The sequence below is a fragment of the Mytilus galloprovincialis genome, chromosome 1 (assembly GCF_965363235.1).
Source record: "Mytilus galloprovincialis chromosome 1, xbMytGall1.hap1.1, whole genome shotgun sequence".
NCBI lineage: Eukaryota > Metazoa > Mollusca > Bivalvia > Mytilida > Mytilidae > Mytilus > Mytilus galloprovincialis.
The window spans coordinates 4,555,918-4,578,682 of NC_134838.1; the positions used below are offsets into that span (position 1 = coordinate 4,555,918).

The window sequence follows — 22,765 nt, forward strand, 5'->3', positions numbered from 1 at the left end:
GGCATGACACGGGTTATTTTCTTCTATAAAAGAGGGATGAAAGATACCAAAGGGACAGTCAAACTCATAAATCTAAAACAAACTGACAACGCCATGGCTAAAAATGAAAAAGACAAACAAACAACAGCACACACGACACAACATAGAAAACTAAAGAATAAACAACACGAACCCCACCAAAAAACTAGGGCTGATCTCAGGTGCTCCGGAATGGTAAGCAGATCCTGCTCCACATGCGGCACCCGTCGTGTTGCTTATGTGATAACAAATCCGGTAAATTGTCTAATTCGGTAGGTCACATTCATGAAAGGGAAGGGGATTGTAGTTACGACGTAAGGAACATATCCGATATCATTTGTGAAACGGTTTTACCATAACGGTCAACCAACTCGTGATGGCGTCCGTAAAATTTACGAAGGGATGATTTCAACTTCACCATTTGGAACTCTTGGTTTAATAGCTTCCTTGTTAGCAGCAACCCTCTATCAAGAAAATCATGATAGGAAATGCAAGCACGGGAATATCGTATCAATTGGGAGATATATATCCCGTATGCAGGTGCTGCTGGAATGTTGCTACTTAGAAATGGAAAGTTCACAATTGGAAAGCTGAAATCATCTGTTTTATCGTAAAGATTTGTTTTCAACCGACCCTCATTGTCAATTTCTAGATGTAAGTCAAGATATGAGGCCGACTTAACTGTATCTGTAGTATCCTTTAACTCTAGCTCAATTGGATAGATGCGTTCCACATAGTCACCAAAGTTGAATTATTTAGTGAAAGAACATCATCTATATAGCGAAAAGTAGAGTTAAAGGATATTGCTAACTTCTTATCTTTCTTCATAAGAAGTTCCTGCATGAAGTCAGCCTCATAATAATAAAGAAACAAGTCGGAAGTTAGAGGGGCACAGTTTGTTCCCATTGGTATGCCGACAGTCTGTTGAAAAGCACGTTATAAATGTTATGATGGTATGATACTAAACCCTTTACGAGAAGGATTGTGCCTTATATTCATATGATGAAAACATAATCTTTCAATCATTTTAATTGAAGTCTGGAGCTGGCATGTTAGTTAACTGCTAGTAGTCTGTTGTTATTTATGTATTACTGTCATTTTGTTTATTTTCTTTGGTTACATCTTCTGACATCAGACTCGGACTTCTCTTGAACTGAATTCTAAAGTGCGTATTGTTATGCGTTTACTTTTCTACATTGGCTAGAGGTATAGGGGGAGGTTTGAGATCTCATAAACATTTTTAACTCCGTCGCATTTTTGCGCCTGTCCCAAGCCTCTGGCCTTTGTTAGTCTTGTATTATTTTTAATTTTAGTTTCTTGTGTACAATTTGGAGTTGAGTTTGGCATTCATCATCACTCAACTAGTATATATATTCGTTTAGGGGCCAGCTGAAGGACGCCTCCGGGTTCGGGAGTTTCTCGCTGCATTGCAGACCTGTTGGTGATCTTTTGCTGTTGTCTGTCCAATGGGTTTGTTGTCTCTTTGACACATTCCCTATTTCTATTCTCAAATTTATGTATGAAATCTCTATCATCCCCTAACCTCTAGTCAATGTAGAACAAAGAAACACACAATACGCACCGTAAAACTCAGTTAAAAAAGAAGTCAGAGTCCGATACCGGAAAAGGTAACAGAAAAAGCTAAGCATAAGGACTACTTCCAGTTCCTGATATGAAAGCTCCAGACCTCAATTAATAGTTATCAAAGGTACCAGAATTATAGTTTAATACGCCAAACATAACTGATTGAAAAATTATATATTCATATTGCCATGTATCATATTACTCTCAGCTGCGTAAAGGCTTGTAGCAGCACAGTTGTAATGGTAAGAAACATTCTTTTAAAGCTGACTGTACCATACAACAACTGAACGGTTATACATGTATCATTTTGAAAGAGTTGATAGGTATTACAGACTTTTTTGTCAATTGTACTTAACCAAACCTAGACAAAATGTGATAACACAGACTGAAGTATTTATACATATTGACTTTCGGATTTTGGGGTTGATTGTCCTGATAAAAGTAAATCTTGAAAATAAATGATAACTTACTTAATATTATCGCATTCAGAAATATTTGCAAAATGACCGCGCTACAGTATTTTGCTGAATGTGAATTCGCATTGTTATAAGACGTGGCATGGTACTTTTCTATCCCCAATTCATGTAATTAGTTTTGATGTTATATTTGTTATTCTCATCGGATTTTGTCAAATGTTTAACGTTTGTAGTTGTAAATCTTATTATTTTCTGTCGTATTCATGTGTTATGATAAAGATAATTAATCATCCAGTTTCTTAATTAGATTTTAGTTTGGATCAACGACATGTCTACGATGTATTTGGTTTACAGTTTGATTCAGAAGAAACACCGACATAGCTATTTAATAGAATAAATAATCTAATCACCACCACAATTTGATATCAATTAGTATTGTCATTTTCATTGTTATTAATAAATGTGATATCAGTCTTACAAATCTAATCTTTTGATTATAGCCAAATTCTATTTAATTTTTGGAATCGTTTTAGAAATTCAAACGTGACGTCACTTTGTGCGTTGATGGCTGTGGCTAACTCGGCTGTGTATTTTTATGTGCTGGTTTAGGTTGTTTAATGTTATGTATCCGTTTTTATTCTGCAGTTTGTCACCAGGTTTAATCAACCATTTTCTACATTTGAAAATGCCTGTACCAAGTCAGGAATATGACAGATCTTATTCATTCGTTTTTGATGCGTTTTGTTATTTAATTTTGACATGTGATTATGGACTTTCCGAATTGATTTTCCTTTAGGTTCAGTATTTTTGTGATTTTACTTGTCATCGCTTCGGTTTGATCATGTTTATCTATTATATATTCATTTGATAAAATTTACTGTATGCAAAAGTATGAATTATTCTAAATAATGAGGATGTTCTTATCCCAGGCAGATAATCCTAGCCATATTGGACACAACTTTTTGGAACTTTTGGTCCTCAGTTCTCTTCAACTTTGTATTTCGGATTTTTTTTTCATCTGGGCGTCGCTGGTTGGTCTTCTGTGGACGAAACGCACGTCTGGCGTATTAAATTTTAAACCTGATACCTTTTTAAGCTATTATTCGTGTGTTTCTCTGTCCTATATGTTCTCTAATTTATTTGTATTGTAGTCATGTCATGTTATATAATGTCATTTTAATGTTATATTTAACATTGCCATAAAAGCGGGAGGTTTGGCATGCCAATAAACCAGGTTCAACCCGACATTGTTTTCTTAAAATGTCCTGTTCCAAGTCAGGAAAATGGCTATAGTTATATTATAATTCGTTTCTGTGTGTGTTACATTTTAATGTTGTGTCGTAGTTCTCTTATATTGGATGCGTTTCCCTCAGTTAAAGTTTGCAACCCGGATTTGTTTTTTTCTCAATCGATTTATGAATTTCGAACAGCGAAAAACTACTTTTGCCTTTATTTACAACGTAATATAAGAATATTTAATCGTGTTTGTCTGTCGACACCCACTGTCAAAAATTGCATGTTTATTTCAAATCACACACTGAACATTGAATTATTCGTGACATAACTCCACTTTCTTATTATGATTTTGATTCGATTTGAAATGTTGCACTATACCGTGTCCGCGAATTCTCTTCTTGTTTTATGACACTTTCTCGTCAATATATAATAACGAGTTGGATAACAATTTGCACGATATCGCGTGCAAATTATGGAACTGTTGGAGAACATTGCAAGACACAGGAACGTATATAAATGACTGATTGATCAGCTTTAATTTGGTTCTAGAGAAAAAAGGAAGTTGTCTATTTAAAAAAGACAATTATTGCAATTTCCTAAATAGAATGAAAAAAAAACCATTAATAGTGTTAATCAAAATAGCATAACGCATAAAGCGAGCCGCAATTCAAGCTAATAAGTCAATCATCAAAAAAATGTTAAAATGCCATTATTCTTTATCGGCAATAAGTCTTTATTTTTTTGTTTTTTTTTTTCCCGTTTCTAATATGAAATTACACTAAATATTTAATGAAACAATTTCGTGTAAAAAGAGTTCAGAAGAGTTGTTCGATGTGTGTATGACGTCACGTGCATTACATTTATGAATGTACGTGGTTGTAAAACGTGACGTTGCTGCACTGTTACTTGATCGCATTCCCTAATATTTCGAGTATCACGGTATGTCCCTTTGATATCTAATGTTAAATTAGTGTAGGATCAAAGGACAATTTTACAAATTGCAAAATAAGGGCAATGGATACCAGAGGGACAATCAAACTCATAGATCGAAAAGAAACTGACAAAGTAATGGCTAAAAGGAACAAACAAATTACAGTACACAGTAAACAACATATAAAATAAAGACTAAACAAAACGAACCGCACAAAAAACTGAGTGTGATCACATGTGCTCCGGAAGTATAAGCAGAACGTTAAGCGTACTTGCTGTTGCTGGAAGTAGTGCATATGAAGTTGTCTTGTATTGATGTATTAAACTTTTTTTATTTTTTTAAATCAAAATAGTTAACCATAAACATATGAGAAAAACACTACCATTTTCACTTTCTTGTCCAAATCCAAGAGAGAGAGGGAGAGAACTTTGTTTTCAAATAAACTCATCATAGATACCAGGATTGAAATTTGATATTTACGTCAGACGCGCATTTCGTCCACAAAAGACTCATCAGTGAAGGTCGAATGAAAAAGGTTTAAAAGGCCAAATAAAGTACGAAGTTGAAGAGCATTGAGGACCAAACATTCCTAAACGTTTTGTCACATACGGTTAAGGTAATTTATTCCTGAAGTAGAAAAGCCGTTATATTTCAAATATTCAAAGTTTCGTTAGCAGTAAATTTATTATTATGAAAATATCAATGATAACTCAAGTCAACACAGAAGTGCTGACTACTGGACTGGTGATATCCTCGTGGAAATAATTCTCCACCAGCAGTGTCATCGACCCTGTGGTTGTAAATAAACTCATCATAGATACCAGGATTAAAATTTTATATATGCGCCAGACGCGGGTTTCGTCTACAAAAGACTCATCAGTGAAGCTCGAATGAAAAATGTTTAAAAGGCCAAATAAAGTACGAAGTTTGAGAGCATTGAGGACCAAAAATTCCTAAAAGTTTTGCCAAATACGGTTAAAGTAATTTATTCCTGAGGTAGAAAAGCCGTAGTATTTCAAAAATTCAAAGTTTGTTAACAGTTAATTTATTATTATGAACATATCAATGATAACTCAAGTCAACACAGAAGTACTGACTACCGGACTGGTTATATCCTCGGGGAAATACCTCTCCACCAGCAGTGTCATCGACCCAGTGGTTGTAAATAAACTCATTATAGATACCAGGATTAAACTTTTATATATGCGCCAGACGCGCGTTTCGTCTACAAAAGACTCATCAGTGACGCTCGAATGAAAAAAGTGTAGAAGGCCAAATAAAGTACGAAGTTGAAGAGCATTGAGAACCAAAAATTCCTAAATGTTTTGCCAAATACAGTTAAGGTAATTTATTCCTGAGGTAGAAAAGCCGTAGTATTTCAAAAATTCAAAGTTTTGTTAACAGTTAATTTATTATTATGAACATATCAATGATAACTCAAGTCAAAACAGAAGTGCTGACTACTGGGCTGGTGATATCCTCGCGGAAATAAATCTCCACCAGCAGTGGCATCGACCCAGTGGTTGTAAATAAACTCATTATAGATACCAGGATTAAACTTTTATATATGCGCCAGACGCGCGTTTCGTCTACAAAAGACTCATCAGTGACGCTCGAATGAAAAATTTTTAGAAGGCCAAATAAAGTACGAAGTTGAAGAGCATTGAGGACCAAAAATTCCTAAATGTTTTGCCAAATACAGTTAAGGAAATTTATTCCTGTGTACAAAACGACATGACACCAATTTCTGCGTTCTATAAACATAACAATAGAATAATATTTTGATTTATAGTTTGAATGTCCCTCTGGTATCTTTTGTCCCACTTTTGTACTAGTCAAATAATAAAGAGCTAGTAAGCCGGATGAATATTTATCAACACTTTGTTATTGTGGTCAATATATTTTTAATGAGGATAGTAATCTGTATGCCGAAAGTAAATTATTTCATGGGTTAAATGTTGTAGCGTTACTTAAAACCCACTAGTTATAAATTAAACTTTTCAAATGTGTGGTTTGTCATAATCCGTTTTTAAATCATGAATGACAAATAAAAATAATATAACTAAATAGAATATGTTGACCATCGGTTACATTTGTAAATGAGATCATTAGATTAAGGTTCTATACTTTTACTGAAAGACAATACATACTTAAAGGTTGTTTCCTCCTACATACATAAAGAGTGTATATAAAGCCTTGTAAGTATTAATGATCCAACATTACCATGACTGATTACAGTTCCTTGGATTATGTGCCCAGCACACATTCCAAAAAGGCTATCTATATCATAGGTAAGAAATATTATATTTCATACGCGTTGTAGTTCTAATCGTATATAGGGTTTCATTTTATGCACAGTTGATGCAAATCAAAAGTTCGACAAACTGTAATTAATTCACGTTAATAAAATCAAATGAATCAAGAAAATTGGAAAAAAAAATAACATGATTAGAAATAATACAAAAGTCTAAATAATTTAACTTCAAAGATGTGTAGAACACAAATTATTTACTCTAAAGTACCTGGAATTCTGCAGATTCTCGATATTATATTAGGATAACAGGATAAGAAATTCTTTAAAAAAAAAAATCAACTCACAATATACACAAATCATCCCGTCAGCACACATGATTTTCCGAAAAAAAAAGTTTCTGTCTTGAATTCCCATTAAACTGCCACCAATAAATACGTGTTTGTTGTATTTCCCTCGAAATTTGTTTATTGTTTTGTTTTTTTACAATTTCATTGAATTAATCACTGTCAGTTACAAGTTAATAATTTAAATATTTCTGAGTTCAGTATCAGATCAATTAATTTAACATAATATGAAGGTTTAAACACAATCAAGTCTCCCTTTCCGAAAGAGATAGTAATTTAAAAAATAACCACGACGTTTTATTTAGTTTCTATGCTTTTTTTTGTAACTATTTAAAGGCGGAATGGAAATCAAGATAGCAAATTATGAGTTAATATGTTGAACAAATGTATGTTACTTTATTGAGTTAATTTTGCATTATTTCATTGTTCTTTGTATTTTGTTCATACGCTCTGTTTTTCACTCTGGTGTCAATTACAGTTTTACATTATTTGTTTGTCTCTAATTTCTTTTTTTTTAATAGTTTCATATTTTGCACAAATCCATTAAACAGGGTATGTAGGACACGTAGTATATACGTAAGCTCATTGTTGATATGTGTAAAAGTTTGTTATGGTTATTTACATTACTTGATAGTAGTCGCAGTCAATACCACTGTCATACGGGCAGTCCATGTATCACGATAATGACCAGTTTTTCAAGAGCTATTATGTTTATTTCATTGAGAAACCATGTTTTGGAAAATTCTCATCAATTCAAAACGCCTAAAGCGAACTCGAGTAGTTGTACGATTTCTATGGCAAAGAGTGAAGATCAGTCGTAGTAATACTGCCATTCATTTTAGTGCAACTTTTCAGTATATAAATATTTAATCAAGTTCTCTTTAATTTTATAATTAACGAAAAAATATAATAACCACTTCATCAACTTAAATATAATATTAAAAAACAGGAACATGTTTTATGAAAGGTACATCTCTCTAAACAGAGAAACCATGCCACATCGGTCATTAACAGAGAAACCACGCCCCAACGGTCAATATCAGACGGAAACCACACCCCACCGGTCATTATCATGTAAAATTTCGTTAACAACCGGTTTTCTGGTCCGTTTTGTTCTGTTAATGACCGTTGGAATTTATTACTGTAGATTAATGAATGTCATGTGACCCCTTTTTATCCAATAAGAGAATCTTATTATCAACCGATATGAAATAAATACTTTTACTAAAAACGTTGGTTAGATTAGTCGGTATGTATTATTATTTTTTTTAATAAGAAAATGCCTGTACCAAGTCAGGAATATTATCGTTGTTATCCTTTTGATTGATGTGTTTCAGTGTTTCGCTTTTGTCGTTTGCTTAAATACTTTTCGTTTAGAATTTTCCTCAGAGTTCAGTACTTTTGTTATTTCACTTTTTACAATAAAAATACGTAACAAACTAAAAGTCTAAACAAATGAAAAATCAGAGAAAAAAAAACCCTACTGTTACTACAAGAGAGATGAAAGGAGCTTGCCACTTCCGGTCTGTATTTTTGTTAGATGTTTTCTGCTTTTTGTCGATCTGATTACTTGAGACCTTTTCAGCAGATTTCTAAAGTAAATCTTATTTTACTGGTACACCACTGTTTCAGATGAGGGTAACGGTTTGGCGCCAACAAACTAGCTAACACCGCTACATTCTGTGTATGTGAAATTGAAAATTGTAATGGGGAATGTGTCAAAGAGACAATAAACCGACCAAGTAGTAGAAAGTAGCTAAAGGCACCAATGGGTCTTCAAAACAACAAGAACATTCAGCATCCGGAGGCGGCTTTCAGCTAGCCCCTTAATAAATATATCTACTAGTTCAGTAAAAATGAACGTCATACTAAACTCCAAAACATATAACTGACTTAAAATTAAAAGTCCGTCTGTAATTCAGTGGCTGTCTTTTGTTGCTGTATATCATAGCTTTCTTTAATAAAATTCGTATTTCATATTTATTTTACGTCCATGGTTTTGTACATAAATCAGGCCGTTAGTCTTCTTGTTTTTTTACATTTGATATTTAGGGATCTTTTATAGCTGACTATGCGGAATGGGCTTTGTTCAATATTGAAATCCTTACTGTGATCTATAGTTGTGAATTTCTGTGTCATTTGCATGGTCTCTGGTGAAAGGAGGTTTTTCTATATCTGACTATTCGGTATAGCATTTTTGTTTATTTCTGGAGGAGAGTTGCCTTATGGCAATTGTACAAAATCTTTTAATTTATATATATCATGAAGGATGAACTAAATTGATTTACTGATGTTTTTTAACGTCCAGTAGCAAATATGTCAATTATATTGAGGACGAGAACCAAATAGAAATCTAGATTTTTTGGGGGGTTGTCTGGGATGAACGTTGGGGAAATTAGGAAATCTGGAAATCAACCTTATACTTACAGAGTGTATACTGATTTGACAGTATGTGCTGATTAAAGTGAATCATTATTGTTCACCATTCTTGCCTATTTGGGTAAATTAAAAATCCTACGACCTAAAAAACATTCAAATCTTTAATTTCACTTTAGATAAACGAATGATTTCTTATTTTAATAATCCCTTTTGATGTAAAAATCAACGAAACTAACAAAACAAACATTTCTATATCACATCTTGCCCGTGTTGATGAAAATCACGCTATCCGAAAATAAATCTAATTACAAACAAAGTATATTTCCTGTTTTTAAGTGACACTATCACCGTCTTCCAAAGCTCATTATACAATTGTTTTATCTATTTTACCGAGGAATACTCCATTTTTCATTTTGTAATGAGTTTTTTTTTTCTGATTACAATGGTCACTGTTTATAAAATAGATATATATATATTGTAGTTTACAAAACAAGGTTCAAATTGACCTTACTTTTTTCTGTTTTGTTTCAGGAATTTTTCTTCTGATCACATCACAAAATGAAGCAGCTCTGAATCCAAATGAGATAAATAAAATTTTAACGACACACAATTTATACAGACGCTTGTTTGCCAATGGAGCATATAATGTGTTTGTAGCAGACATGACAAAATTGGTAATTTTGCTTTTATTTAAATCTCAAACGTCAGTAAAAAAAAGTTCAAATTTTTTTATAAGATTGCAGATTATATTTTTGCAAATAAAAAGCAACTAAGTGCATTGTTTTGTTAACGTGCAGAAAGCGCTGTGTTTCTAAGAATGGACAATAGATATCTATATTTAAGAACCCTTCTCAAATAATTCACATTTTGTTAGGTTGTTGGTTCATTACTTTTACATATATGTTTGACTTTTACACAACGTCAACAACAGATTATTAGAGCATGGAAATAACATAGATGTCTAATCTGTTCTTGATTAGACCAATTGTATTTCTCGTTAGCAATGATACCCAGAATATCAAATGAAGTAATATTATGTACCATCAGAATTCTTTCATTGTATCATTCATTAGACTGCAATAAACAAAACAAAAATAGGCTTATTCTTCATAAATTAATGTCAGAGCATCGACGATTCATTATTTTAATTGTTATTAATAAAGTTGTTTAACTTGATTTTATAGCAAGCACAAATTATTAACTAACTTACCAAGGGTAAAAAATAGACATTCAAATACTAGTAATAAATAAATCTATATTTTAATTGATAACATGATTTAATTTCTTATCAGAATTGTATCATTTGGAATATACAAAAAAAAAATATCGATGTTTAAGATATTGAGATCTGCTTACAAAATTGCTTACATACATATATGTTATAATTTTTCTTCAGGAATGGAGTTTTGACTTACAGGAAAGGTCGAATAGAATGTTACAATGTGATAGACTAAACGCACTCTCGAGATCTCCTGATATTTCAATTAATATTGGATCTTCACTGCGACGAAATTATTCACATATAATTCGGTCATGGTTCATTGAAATACGGACTTTCCTGCCGAAATTTAAAACTTGTTTGAATTTGAACGACTGTAAGCGATTTTTGACGGTAGGCAATTTATTTTATTACATAGTTTCCAGTCTATGCAATAACCTGTGTATAACGCATTTAGTATTTAAACTACTTTAAAACGTGTACGGTCAGTTTATAAATCTATAGAATCGTACTGTTTCATTTCCTTACAAATGTAAAACTTGAGTTGTACTGATTCAAATACTTTGTAAGAAAACTAATGTATTCGTTTGTGATATTATTATTTACCTCTTTTAAATCACCTTATCCAACTGATATTTAAAACTGTGACTTCAGTATTTTATTTATACAAAATTGAAATTTGGAGATCAAATGGTTGAAAATGCGATCAAATAAAAATTAATAAAAATATATAAAGCAATTAAAAAGAAATTGCAGTAGTGCATATATATAGCTTCACATTATGCAAACGTCAAAATCTGTTTTAAAAATAAAAACTCTCGTAGAATGAATATTGCACTTGCTTAGCTTGAGCAATGTTAAAATATACTCGGTACAATATTCGCCAATAATCCGACAGTATTTTATTAACAAATAAAAAAACCTAAATGTTATTTACAAAATTATTAAGAATGTGAATTGAATAAGTATTCAAAATTATTTAAGTATTTAAGTATTTAAAATTAAAAGACAAAATTGTCCAACACTGAATTTGGCAAAACTTTTAGGAATTTTGGTCCTCAATGCTCATCAACTTTGTACTTTATTTGGCCTTTTTAACTGTTTTGGATTCGAGCGTCACTGATGAGTCTTTTGTAGACGAAACGCGCGTCTGGTGTATATACAAAATTTAGTCCTAGTATCTATGATGAGTTTATCTACAGGGGCCAATTTAAATCTAAGAATAGATTCCTTATAAGTATATGTATTGGTGTCCGATGGCAAATATTGTATGCATATCAGGACGATAGCAAATAAAGTCAAACTCATTGATCGAAAATAAACTGACAACGCCATGGCTAAAAAAAGAAAAGATAAACAGACAAATAACAGTACAAAAGTCACAACAAAGAACACTAAAGAATAAGCAACACGAACCCCACCTAAAACTGGGAGTGATCTCAGGTGCTCCGGAAGGGTTCGCAGATCCTGCTCCACACGTGGCACCCGTCGTGTTGTTAATGTTATTACAAACCCGGTTTATAGTCTTATTCGGAAGGTCACATTCGTGGTGAAAAGGGAAGTGGATGGTAGTTACGACATAAAAAACATATCCGATATCATCTGTGAAACGGTTATTCCATAACGTTCAACCAACTCGCAAATTGCGATGCAGATCAGTAACTGTAAAATGTCTGTTCTTTCGATAATATTGTGGTGTAGTCATACATAATGCTCAAAGAATGGTCACAGATATAATTGTCAGTAGAGACAAACTAACCCTCAATGAAACTCCGCTTACCTACATCCTACAATAGTTTAAATTATAAACTTTATAAACTTGTTAGAACTATTTGGCATTCATTTTCTTAAAAGAATTGTTACACGTGTTTTAACATTTTCTCTTTCAGCTTATGAATTCAAAGCAAAGAAAAGTGGGTTGCAGTGCTATCACGTGTCCTATAAATAACACTGAAACATTTGTTTTCATGTGTCAGTATGAAGGCGGGTAAGGATTTTTAATTTCAAAAGAGGATGTATAGATACAGAAATAGACAACCAGATATTACCATGACTGCACCATAGATATTTAGTGCTTGATGAGACATTAATGGACGAAATGCGCATTTGTAAAATTGGTCCCGTTTATGTTATTTGACCTCGATTTGTTGTCTGTAGTCATTTCGACATTTAATGATGTTATTTGTAGTCACTGAGCTTGTTTTTCTTACAATGTTCAATAATACTCGCGCAATATCTTTTATGTTAATATTCTCAAGACATTTAATAACAAGTGTAATCTTGGAATTTTGATCCATTAATTTAATATGTTATACCAATTAATTTTTCTAAAAAGAGCGCAGTCGAAAGGTCACTGAAATACCAACCTATTGTTTTCACTAAAGAAATGCATGTTTTTATTCAGGCAGGATATTATGAGGCCGTACAAATTAGGTCAACCATGTTCAAAGTGTACAGGAGAGGAAACCTTTTGCGAGCGTGGACTATGTGGTATGTATTATTCTTATTATTGATGCTATAAGACTTGCTCGGAGATGGTTCATCGTGATGAATTTGAAAAGAATAGTAAAACAGTTGCTGGAAATTACGTTTTTCCGAGCCAACATAGTTTGACTTCCTAAAATAAGTTTAATATATTAGCATTGGTTATCAAAATATCCAACTTGGTATCATATTCATGGAACCTTTTTTTTCACATTGTAAGGCAGCAACCATTTGATTTTCTGGGGGGGCTATGGTTTTTTTTTCTGGACAAATTTTTTTTGCGGCGAAAAACAATCTATTTTTTTCGCGACAAGTCGAAAACAATTTTTTTCTTTCAATTTTAGCATTACATATAGTGGCAGCTGAGGGTGAAACAAACAATTTTTTTTTCTCACAATCGAAAACAAATTATTTTTTTCTCCAAAAAAAACCATAGCCCCCCCCCCCCCCCCCAGAAAATCAAATGTTTGCTGCCTAAGAGAAGTGTATCTGAAAGGGTCAATTTGGAATGTGTTGGGATTTTGCTTTGCCGAATACTGCTGATACTGGTAAATAAATGAAAGTCTTACACGGTCATTTTGATCTTATCAACATTTAAAATGTCTAAATAGTTATCAAAGGTACCAGGATTATGATTTAGTACGCCAGACGCGCGTTTCGTCTTCATAAGACTCATCAGTGACGCTCATATCAAAATATGTATAAAGCCAAACAAGTACCAAATTGAATAGCATTGACGTCCAAAATTCCAAAAAGTTGTGCCAAATACGGCTAAGGTAACTTATGCCTGGGATAAGAAAATCCTTAGTTTTTTCGAAAAATTCAAAGTTTTGTAAACAGGAAATTTATAAAAATGACCACATTATTGATATTCATGTCAACAGCGAAGTGTTGACTACTGGGCTGGTGATACCCTCGGGGACGAAATGTTCACCAGCAGTGGCATCAACCCAGTGGTGTGAAGTTAACAGAGGTACCAGGATTATACTATAGTACGCCAGACGCGCGTTTCGTCTACATAAGACTCATCAGTGACGCTCATATCAAAATATTTTTATAAAGCCTAACAAGTACAAAGTCGAAGAGCATTAAGGATCCAAAATTTCAAAATGTTGTGCCAAGTACGGCTAAGGTAATTCATGCCTGGGATAAAAAAAATCCTTAGTTTTTCGAAAAATTCAAAGTTTTGTAAACAGGAAATTTATAAAAAATGACCACATTATTGTTATTCATGTCAACAGCGAAGGGTTGACTACTGGGCTTTTGATACCCTCGGGGACGAAATGTTCAGCAGCAGTGGCATCAACACAGTGGTGTGAATAGTTATCAGAGGTACCAGGTTTATACTATAGTACGCCAGACGCACGTTTCGTCCACATAAGACTCATCAGTGACGCTCATATCAAAATATTTATAAAGCCAAACAAGTACAAAGTTGAAGAACATTGAGGATCCAAAATTCCAAAAAGTTGTGCCAAATACGCCTAAGGTAATTTATGCCTGGGATAAGAAAATCCTTAGTTTTTTATGAAAAATTCAAAGTTTTGTTAACAGGAAATTTATAAAAATGACCTTATTATTGATATTCATGTCAACAGCGAAGTGTTGACTACTGGGCTGCTGATACCCTCGGTGACGAGACGTTCAGCAGCAGTGACATCGACCAAGTGGTGTGAATAGTTATCAGAGGTACCAGGATTATAATTAAGTACGCCAGACGCGCGTTTCGTCTACATAAGACTCATCAGTGACGCTCATATCAAAATAAACAGTTAATTATTAAGTAAACAACCACGGTAAATTCAGTTCTCTTTAGACAATTTGCTTACTTTGAGTAGCTGTTCAGATAATTAAGTATCCTGTGAATAACAGTTACTAATCAGTCTGAACATAGACGGACTAGATCTTAATTAATGCAAAGCGAACTGTTTAAACCTTAATAAATACACCGGAGTAGGGAAGTCTAAACATTGAAGACCTGTTAGTGACCTTCTGCTGTTGTCTTCTCTATGATCGGGTTGTTGTCTCTTTGACACATTCCCCATTTCCATTCTCAATTTAATTGTTATTTCACCTTATAAATTTGGTTAATAATCGATCTTTAGTAATCTTTGTTTCATTTTTTCAAAACCTGATGGTTAATGATTTGTCAGCGTGGATATCGTATGTTTCTTGTGTGCTTATTTATTTCAGTAAGGTCTAAGGTTGAGTCTTTTTAACTTTTAAACATCTATTTACCCAGCACATTTTTATAGATTATCTATTGCTATCTACTCTTAATCATTTGTAACATTGTAATATGTGTTTGTTGTAAAAGCAAAGGTTAAGCTTTTTGCAACAACGCATCTAATCATCGTGTTAACATGTATGCTTATAGTCGGGTAATCACTTATGCTATTTAGTATATCCAATTTCTCCCTTATTGGATTTTAATAGATATATTTTGTCTTGGCACATTTCTATATATTCACACATAGTATACAATTATAGAAAATTAGATCTACTTAAAGCCTTATTGAGGAAATTACAACCCAATATGAAATGACTATACATTGATTTATTTTCCTATTTCAGTTTCTTGCAGTTCATCAAATCAGAATTGTGGTAGGTGATAGAAAGTACTTTAAATTATTCATGTCATACTAAAGAAGATTATACAAACAACTTTCTTTTGTTTCATCACGATTATCCGTTTAAAGCTATATAAGAACATAAAATGCTAAAACTAGTAATCAAGAATCTAAAATAACCTCGGTAGAATTATTTAATTCGTGTTATTCTATTATTACAAAGGAAATAGAAAAATACTACAATCAATTATATTACCAATATTTAAACAACTATATTTTCCATCTCTTAGGTAAATTATACTTTAAAATATAAGTATGATGTGGATAGGGAACTCTTTTTCCACTACACATTCTCACATATAAAAAAAAACGGTTATATAAGAATTTATTTATATCAAAGTAAAATATTTGTATATCTTAAAAGTAGTTTCCATATGTACTTCAGTTTCCAAGTTCTGTATTGTATACTGTTGGTTGTCTTTCGGTATTTTTCTTTTTTTGTCATTACGTAGATAGTATTTTTTCGACTATTAAGTTTGAAAATTCCTTTGGTATTTTTAGCCTAGCTTGAAACCCTTTGATTAATCCTCCGAACAAACCGAAAAAGTGTTTTTTTTTTTGTTTTTTTTTGTTTGTGCCAGCTTGTTTTTACAATATTCACTCACCCCATGTTCATGTAGATATATATATATACAGTTTTATATAAACACTTTATTTAATTTTGGCATCTTTATGTTTGTCCCCGGTGATTTATAGGTATTATCATGTTCTCGTCCAACATTAGCATTTAATTTGCCACTGGACGCAAACATAGCCATCTATATAGCATCAACTGTGATCTTACATAATGGTTGCTAATCATTACCTGAATCATCATTCAAAAGTATTTACTGCAAGGTTCTTGTCTACAATATTGGCAGTGACTATATGTCTATGTACGACTTTCCATAAAATATGTGACTTCGTACGTCGTTTTATAATATTTCTGAACCGTCTATATTTATTATTAAAAAAACAATAAACACAAGGCCGCCATTGGTAACTGTTAGAGAGTATATACCCACAGAACATAATCATGGACATTTCTCAAAAACAGAATTTTTCCCAAGGTCACGATCTCTCTGACTGTTAATGACGTCTTATTCAATTGTATGTTAAATGTGTACTGATTGATATTTTACTATAATATACATGATCGAACAAGCTGTCAGAAACAGATTTTATTTGTGGTTAGATAAGAAGAATGGTTAAATGCCTAGTCAAGTCCGGTCTGTGTTTATGTTTTATATTTTTATGCCCCATTTATGGGCATTATTTTGGTCCGTGCGTTCGTCCGTTCGTTTGCCCGCTTCAGGTTAAAGTTGTTGGTCGAGGTAGTTTTTGATGAAGTTGTAGTCCAATCAACCTAAAACTTAGTAAACATGTTCCCTATGATATAATCTTTCTAATGTGAATGCTCAATTAGAAATTTTATCTCATTTCCACAGTCCACTGAACATAGAAAATTATAGTGCGAATGAGGCATCCGTGTACTTGGGACACATTCTTTTTCTTTTTTTGTATTGATCTGATGAGTTGATCCTTTTTCTACTGCTTTTTATAGATTTGTCTTATGTTGTACTTGTATATGATTGTCCGAGGCAAGGGAAGGGTTGGGCCCTGATAAATTTGTTTTAACTCCGCTATATTCTGTTTGTTTCTCTCCGAAGTCAGGAGCATGGAGTTTAATGGTTGTCGTTGTTCGTGTCTTTTTCATATTTGTTTTTCCTTTATTTGTTTGTTATAAATTGAGTTTTTCAAGAGTTTGTGTTACCCTTAAGATGACCTGTTATAGTTTTCCTTAGGTAGCAGTCTCATTATTGAGTACACCATATATCCTTTTCATTTGTGTTAAAAGCATGCAAAAAATATATACACTCAACTTGATGAAATGTTACACACTTTATATAGAGAAAAAAATATTGAATTATTGACTGAAACCACAACATCGATTTCAATTTATAATCCAAAACATTTTATTAAAGAACACTGTCCATTGTAAAAGTTATCGTATACACATTCAGTTCAGTATTCTTTTTAGATTGTAGGAAATCTTGTTTCAAACCTGGTATTGGGTTTGGAAATCTGAACAGTACAACGTGTACATGCAACTGTGAATATGGAATGGGCCCAAACTGTGATGGTAAGCTGACGTTTACAAAACTTAACTTCCTTTAAAAGTTAGTTACGGTTGATCTAATTGATTGTTGGTTGTTGTCCAGTAGCAAATATATTATGCATGTTTATGACAAGATCAGATTAACATTGAATACAATAGGTCGGTCCTGTAATTGGGGACGTCCCGATGAATAGAGAATGAAGGTATTTTGGATTAAGACATAATATTAAACTGCCACTGAAAATTGAGGGTATATTGCATAGAGACAGAACGTTTGTCTTGTAACAAGCCAAGTCCAGACCTCTCAAAGTATTGTAACAAGTATTTTTAACGTGCACAGATCGTAACGATTTCTTTACACGAGACATTGGTTTAAACATCTTAATCTGACCGGACGTTGTTGCGGACTTGTACAACTCGCACTGCCAAACGTACGACCCCCTTTAGGCAGGGGTTTACTGCCAGTCGGAAAACGACCTGAAGTGATCCTTCTGGATACATAAATTATGATACTTTAAGTGGTAACACATTCCATACGACTTAAAAGAGGGGCGAAGCATACCAAAGGGACAGCCAAACTCATAGATAGAAAATAAACTGACGACGCCATGGCTAATAACGAAAAAGACAAACATATAAATGACAGTACACAAGACTAAACATAGAAAACTAAAGACTGAGTAACACTGACCCCACCAAAATCTGGGGGTGATCTCAGGTGCTCCGGAGAAGTAAGCAGATCCTGCTCCAAATGTGGCACCCGTCGTGTTGCTCAATTTATTAAAAACCCGGTAAATAGTCTCATTCGGTAGGTTGCATTCGTGAAAAGGGAACGGGAATGTAGTTACGACAGAAGAAGCATTACCTATTTCATCTGTGAAACGGTTTATCCATAACGGTCAACCAAATCGTTATGGCGTCCGTAAAATTTACGAAGGGATGATTTCAACTTCACCACTATACATTCTTGGTTTAATAAGCAGCAAATTATCTCAAATCTTTCCGAATAAATATAAAATAAACAGAGAATGTATGCTCGAACTGATGCCTAATAGTGTCTTCATATGTGTATTCTTAAAAATTCTAAAGAACTTCTAGACAATTTTAAATCTCGGTCTTTTTCTGAAATTAGTTCTATCAAAACTTTTGATTTTTCAACCCTGTTTACCACCATTCCCCATGTGAAATTGAAAAATCGCTTTGAAAAAAATAATCCACAATGCCTTTCAACATAAAAATGGTAGCATACGCTATTAATTTATTACTTTGGGATATCATAAGGCATATTTCGTTAATAGTGACAAACAAAAAGGTAAAACATGCTACACAAAAGAACAAGTGGTCAGTATGCCGGAGTATAATATGTTGAGTTTGGAGGTAGACTTTTCCAACAAATTATCGGCATTCCTATGGGAACAAACTGTGTGCCTTTTCTTGTCGACCTCTCCTTATTTTCTTATGAATCGGTGTTCCTCCAGACACTTGTGAAAAACAAGAGGATCAAAGAATACAGATTATTTAATTTCACTTACAGATATATTGATGATGTTCTTTCCATTAGCAATCCGAACTTTTCTGATTCGGGTTCCATTAATATATCTCCCAAAACTAGAGATTAAAGAAACAACAGACACGGCTTCCTCCGCCTCATTTTTAGACCTATATCTCGAACTTGACTTACACAGTCGTCTTAGTAGCAGCATCTATGACAAACGAGACGATTTTAATTTTGAAATTATAAATTTCCCCCACCTTAGTAGCAATATACCAACTTCACCTGCATATGGGATATATATTTCCCAACTTATTCGATATTCAAGAGCTTGCAGCTCCTACTCAGACTTTGTAAAACGTCATCAGTGTCTGAGTAGAAAGTTGGTGAACCAGGGGTTATGTCAAAGAACGTCTCGTCCTTTTTCTTAAAAAGTTCATCGGAAGGTACCAAGACCTTGTTGATAAATATTCCGTATCAACTTCACACATAATACACGATGGTCTTGATGTATAGATTCTGCGTACTGATGTTGTTTATCATCTTAACAAAGTGTTTTATAGTTCATTCATTTGTCTTTGTTCTATTATTAGTATTACTTTATGTGATATCCGTTTGACGTGGCTCAGTACTTATACATCTCGTCAATGTGTTTGTATTGTCTTTCATTTTTTGGTGGCGTGTTTTGTTTTTGCGACTTTTTGTATTTCTTTGGTTCTTATAACGTTACTCTGTACTTTAAAAGATCCCGTCAGTATGATATTGTTCTATTTTATGTCATTATGATATATTTCTATTATGAATTACACAATACGTACAATTACAATTACAATAAATTCTATATATAACTTTTGGTCTATTTTCAATCTCGGTCTATTTCTGAAATTTCTTCTTGTATACTTTTGATTTTTTAACCCTATATGCAAACATTGCCTATGTATATTTTAAAATTGTTTGTATGCACATTGAACGATAAATCTATGTGACGGATGCAATTTTCTGACGTCAGACACACATATCAATGAATGTGTTTGTGGATAGATATGTTTGTGTTCTGTTAAATTGTTCCTTTAAAAATTGTTATACGATGATGACTGATGTACCTATATTTTGACTATTTTATTTATATTTATTGTGTCTGTTTAGTTAACGCATCAATATAAATATAACGGAATTTCATAAGACTGTCATCAAAGTGAGAGGGTTAGCGCTATAAACCAGGTTTATTCCACCATTTTCTACATTTGAAAATGCCTGTACCAAGTCAGGAACATGACAGTTTTTGTCCATTCGTTTTTGATGCGTTTTGTTATTTGATTTTGCCATGCGATTATGGACTTTTCGAACTGATTTTCCTCTAAGTTCAGTATTTTGGTGATTTTACTTTTTACGGTTATTTCAGAGCCTTGCCAGAACCCAGAACAGTACATAGATTATGATATATGTGGTTCTGTTACCCCAGACAACTGCTTATCAGATGATCAAGATGAACGAGATATGCTGGCTGAATTCTGTCCAGAACAGTGTGTGTGTAGTAAGTTTTTTTAATTAAGTTTTAATAATTGCAAATGTCGTTTAGAGAAAAAAACTTGTTTTCAGTTGAAGGCTTAAACACCAATAGTTTAATTGGCATAACATATCCACATTAATACCATGTTCATAATTAAGTCCTTCCGGCACGCGTTTTCTCTACAAAAAAAATCATTATTGGCGCTCTAATCATAATATTATCCTGCCCAGTCACAAAGCATTTAAAACCAAAACAAAAATTTTGGCCTTATATACATTGCAGTAGTACATCTTAGTGTTTGCTTCTATGGTATCATTAAAGAAATGTACAACTATGACATCTGGTGCATTAAAATTGGAACCTGTAACGTTATGACTGATAATAACATCATAAATGATTTTTCAATTGGCTGCAAGAAAAGTGTATGCATCTGAAAATTGACTGCACAGGACAGTTTTTTATTATCCAGACATTTTAGACGTTTACCGTTGAAGACTAAAATCCATGTTCTATACTGTTAAATCATAATTTGTATAACAAATGTAATTAAACTTTTGCAGACAAAGCACCGGAATAGACTACCAGTGGTGATGAGAGTGAAAGAACTTCTTCGTCTTTAAATCATCTGTAATGCACAAACCATAAACAAAGGGAAACAGTTCCTTTACAACGATACTTCATATTCGAGTGTGTTTATGTACAGTTAACATTATATATTAAAACATCATGTGTAAAATGTTATCCGAAACTCAATTTTGTAAAGAACATTGTTGGAAATTTATATATCATCCATTGTTAGGCCCATCATATTGTCTTGACTTTAAACACTTTATTATTCTATTTTGTTTGTGTCGTTTTCCTTATGCTATTATCACGCAGCCACACTTTCAATTTATTTCACAAGAAATATTACTTCTTTAAACGTCGTTTTTGACGTTAAAATACATGTTTAACAAATTTGAACATATTTCCGAAATTGTTTGTTGGTTTGGTTACCCATCAATTTATGTATTCAGTTCTATTTAGCAAACTAGTCCCTTAATTAAGTTAAATTGTCTTTCTATAGGCATACCTATCGTGTGATTTGATAATTAATAGAGGCCTGTCGACAATCTGTTTATGTTAACGTCTAGCAGAAAATGAATGAGAAAAATGTTGATTATGTGTGGTGCCTATTTGCTACGATGTATATAAAGCATGCAGTATTTTATATTGTATTTTGTAATTAAAAGATACTTTTGTTGATGCACTGTTTTCATTCTCAATGTTGTTATGAAAACACGTCAAGTCAATTTGTTATACTGTGAATACTATGAAATGTTTTTTTCGTTCTGTATCAGTAATAACAACAAGAATAATTAAATCTATTCCGCCTCATTCCTCAGTTGTTTTTGGGCCTTTCAATATTAAAAAAACATGACATTAAAATAGGGAAGGTGTTAAAGAGACAACAACCCGACCAAAGAGCAGACAACAGCCGCAGGCCACCAATGGGTCTTCAATGCAGAAAGAAACTTCTGCACCAGGAGGCGTGATTAAGCTGGTCCTTAAACAAAATATATACTATATCAGTGTTTAAAATTGACATCATACTAAACTCCGACTTATATACCAGAAACTAAAATTAAAAATCATACAAGTCAAACAATGGCCAGAGGCTCCTGACAGGCGCAATAATGCGACAGGGGAAACATGTCAACCATCCCCTTATACCTCTAGCCAGTGTAGAAAAACAAACACACAATAATACGCGCAGTACATAAAACTCAGTTCAAAAACAGTCCGAGTCCGGTGTCAGAATAGGTAACAAAAGAAACTAAACAAAATGACTGATACATCAATTAACAAAGGACTACTTGCAGTTACGGACATGTCAGCTCCAGAACCCAATTAAACTGATTGATAGTTTATGTCTTCATCATACGAACACCAAGCACAATCCATCCCTTAGGGGCTTAGTATTATAATATAAAATATATGAGAAGAACATTACCTGTATCAAGCAAACAATGATTTTTAGAATAAAAGTAAATCATATTAAATTTACATATAACTTATGCAGATTAAAAAATGCATAAATCAGAAGAATATAAGATAAATTCTGTAAATAAGATATACAAATACACTTTGGTAGCAATCTGAATCTGAAGTCGAATAAAGGACTGACAAC

The 22,765-nt window shown here is 32.9% G+C and overlaps 1 protein-coding gene across 2 annotated transcripts; it reads left to right on the forward strand.

Moving 5' to 3' along the window:
- The first annotated feature begins 6,298 nt into the window (after positions 1 to 6,298).
- Positions 6,299 to 21,972, forward strand: LOC143068535 (serotriflin-like). 2 transcript variants are annotated; one of them, XM_076242793.1, is made up of 9 exons: positions 6,299 to 6,383; positions 9,694 to 9,836; positions 10,559 to 10,774; positions 12,271 to 12,368; positions 12,786 to 12,871; positions 15,440 to 15,469; positions 17,516 to 17,617; positions 20,488 to 20,619; positions 21,156 to 21,972. In XM_076242793.1, the coding sequence occupies exons 2-9, from the start codon at positions 9,825 to 9,827 to the stop codon at positions 21,170 to 21,172; spliced, it is 693 nt and encodes a 230-aa protein (XP_076098908.1). In that variant the 5' UTR covers positions 6,299 to 6,383; positions 9,694 to 9,824; the 3' UTR covers positions 21,173 to 21,972. The 2 variants fall into 2 exon arrangements, with proteins under 2 accessions (XP_076098908.1, XP_076098828.1); XM_076242713.1 differs by lacking the exon at positions 6,299 to 6,383 and adding an exon at positions 6,398 to 6,476.
- Positions 21,973 to 22,765: the final 793 nt, after the last annotated feature.

What these genes read in the sequence shown, in the direction of transcription:
- LOC143068535 (XM_076242713.1), top strand. Translation starts at nt 6,410, where the DNA reads ATGACTGATTACAGTTCCTTGGATTATGTGCCCAGCACACATTCCAAA. An exon ending in ACTGTAAGCGATTTTTGACG is followed by an intron (nt 10,775 to 12,270) that starts GTAGGCAATTTA and finishes TTTCTCTTTCAG; the next exon opens with CTTATGAATTCAAAGCAAAG. An exon ending in TTCATCAAATCAGAATTGTG is followed by an intron (nt 15,470 to 17,515) that starts GTAGGTGATAGA and finishes TATTCTTTTTAG; the next exon opens with ATTGTAGGAAATCTTGTTTC.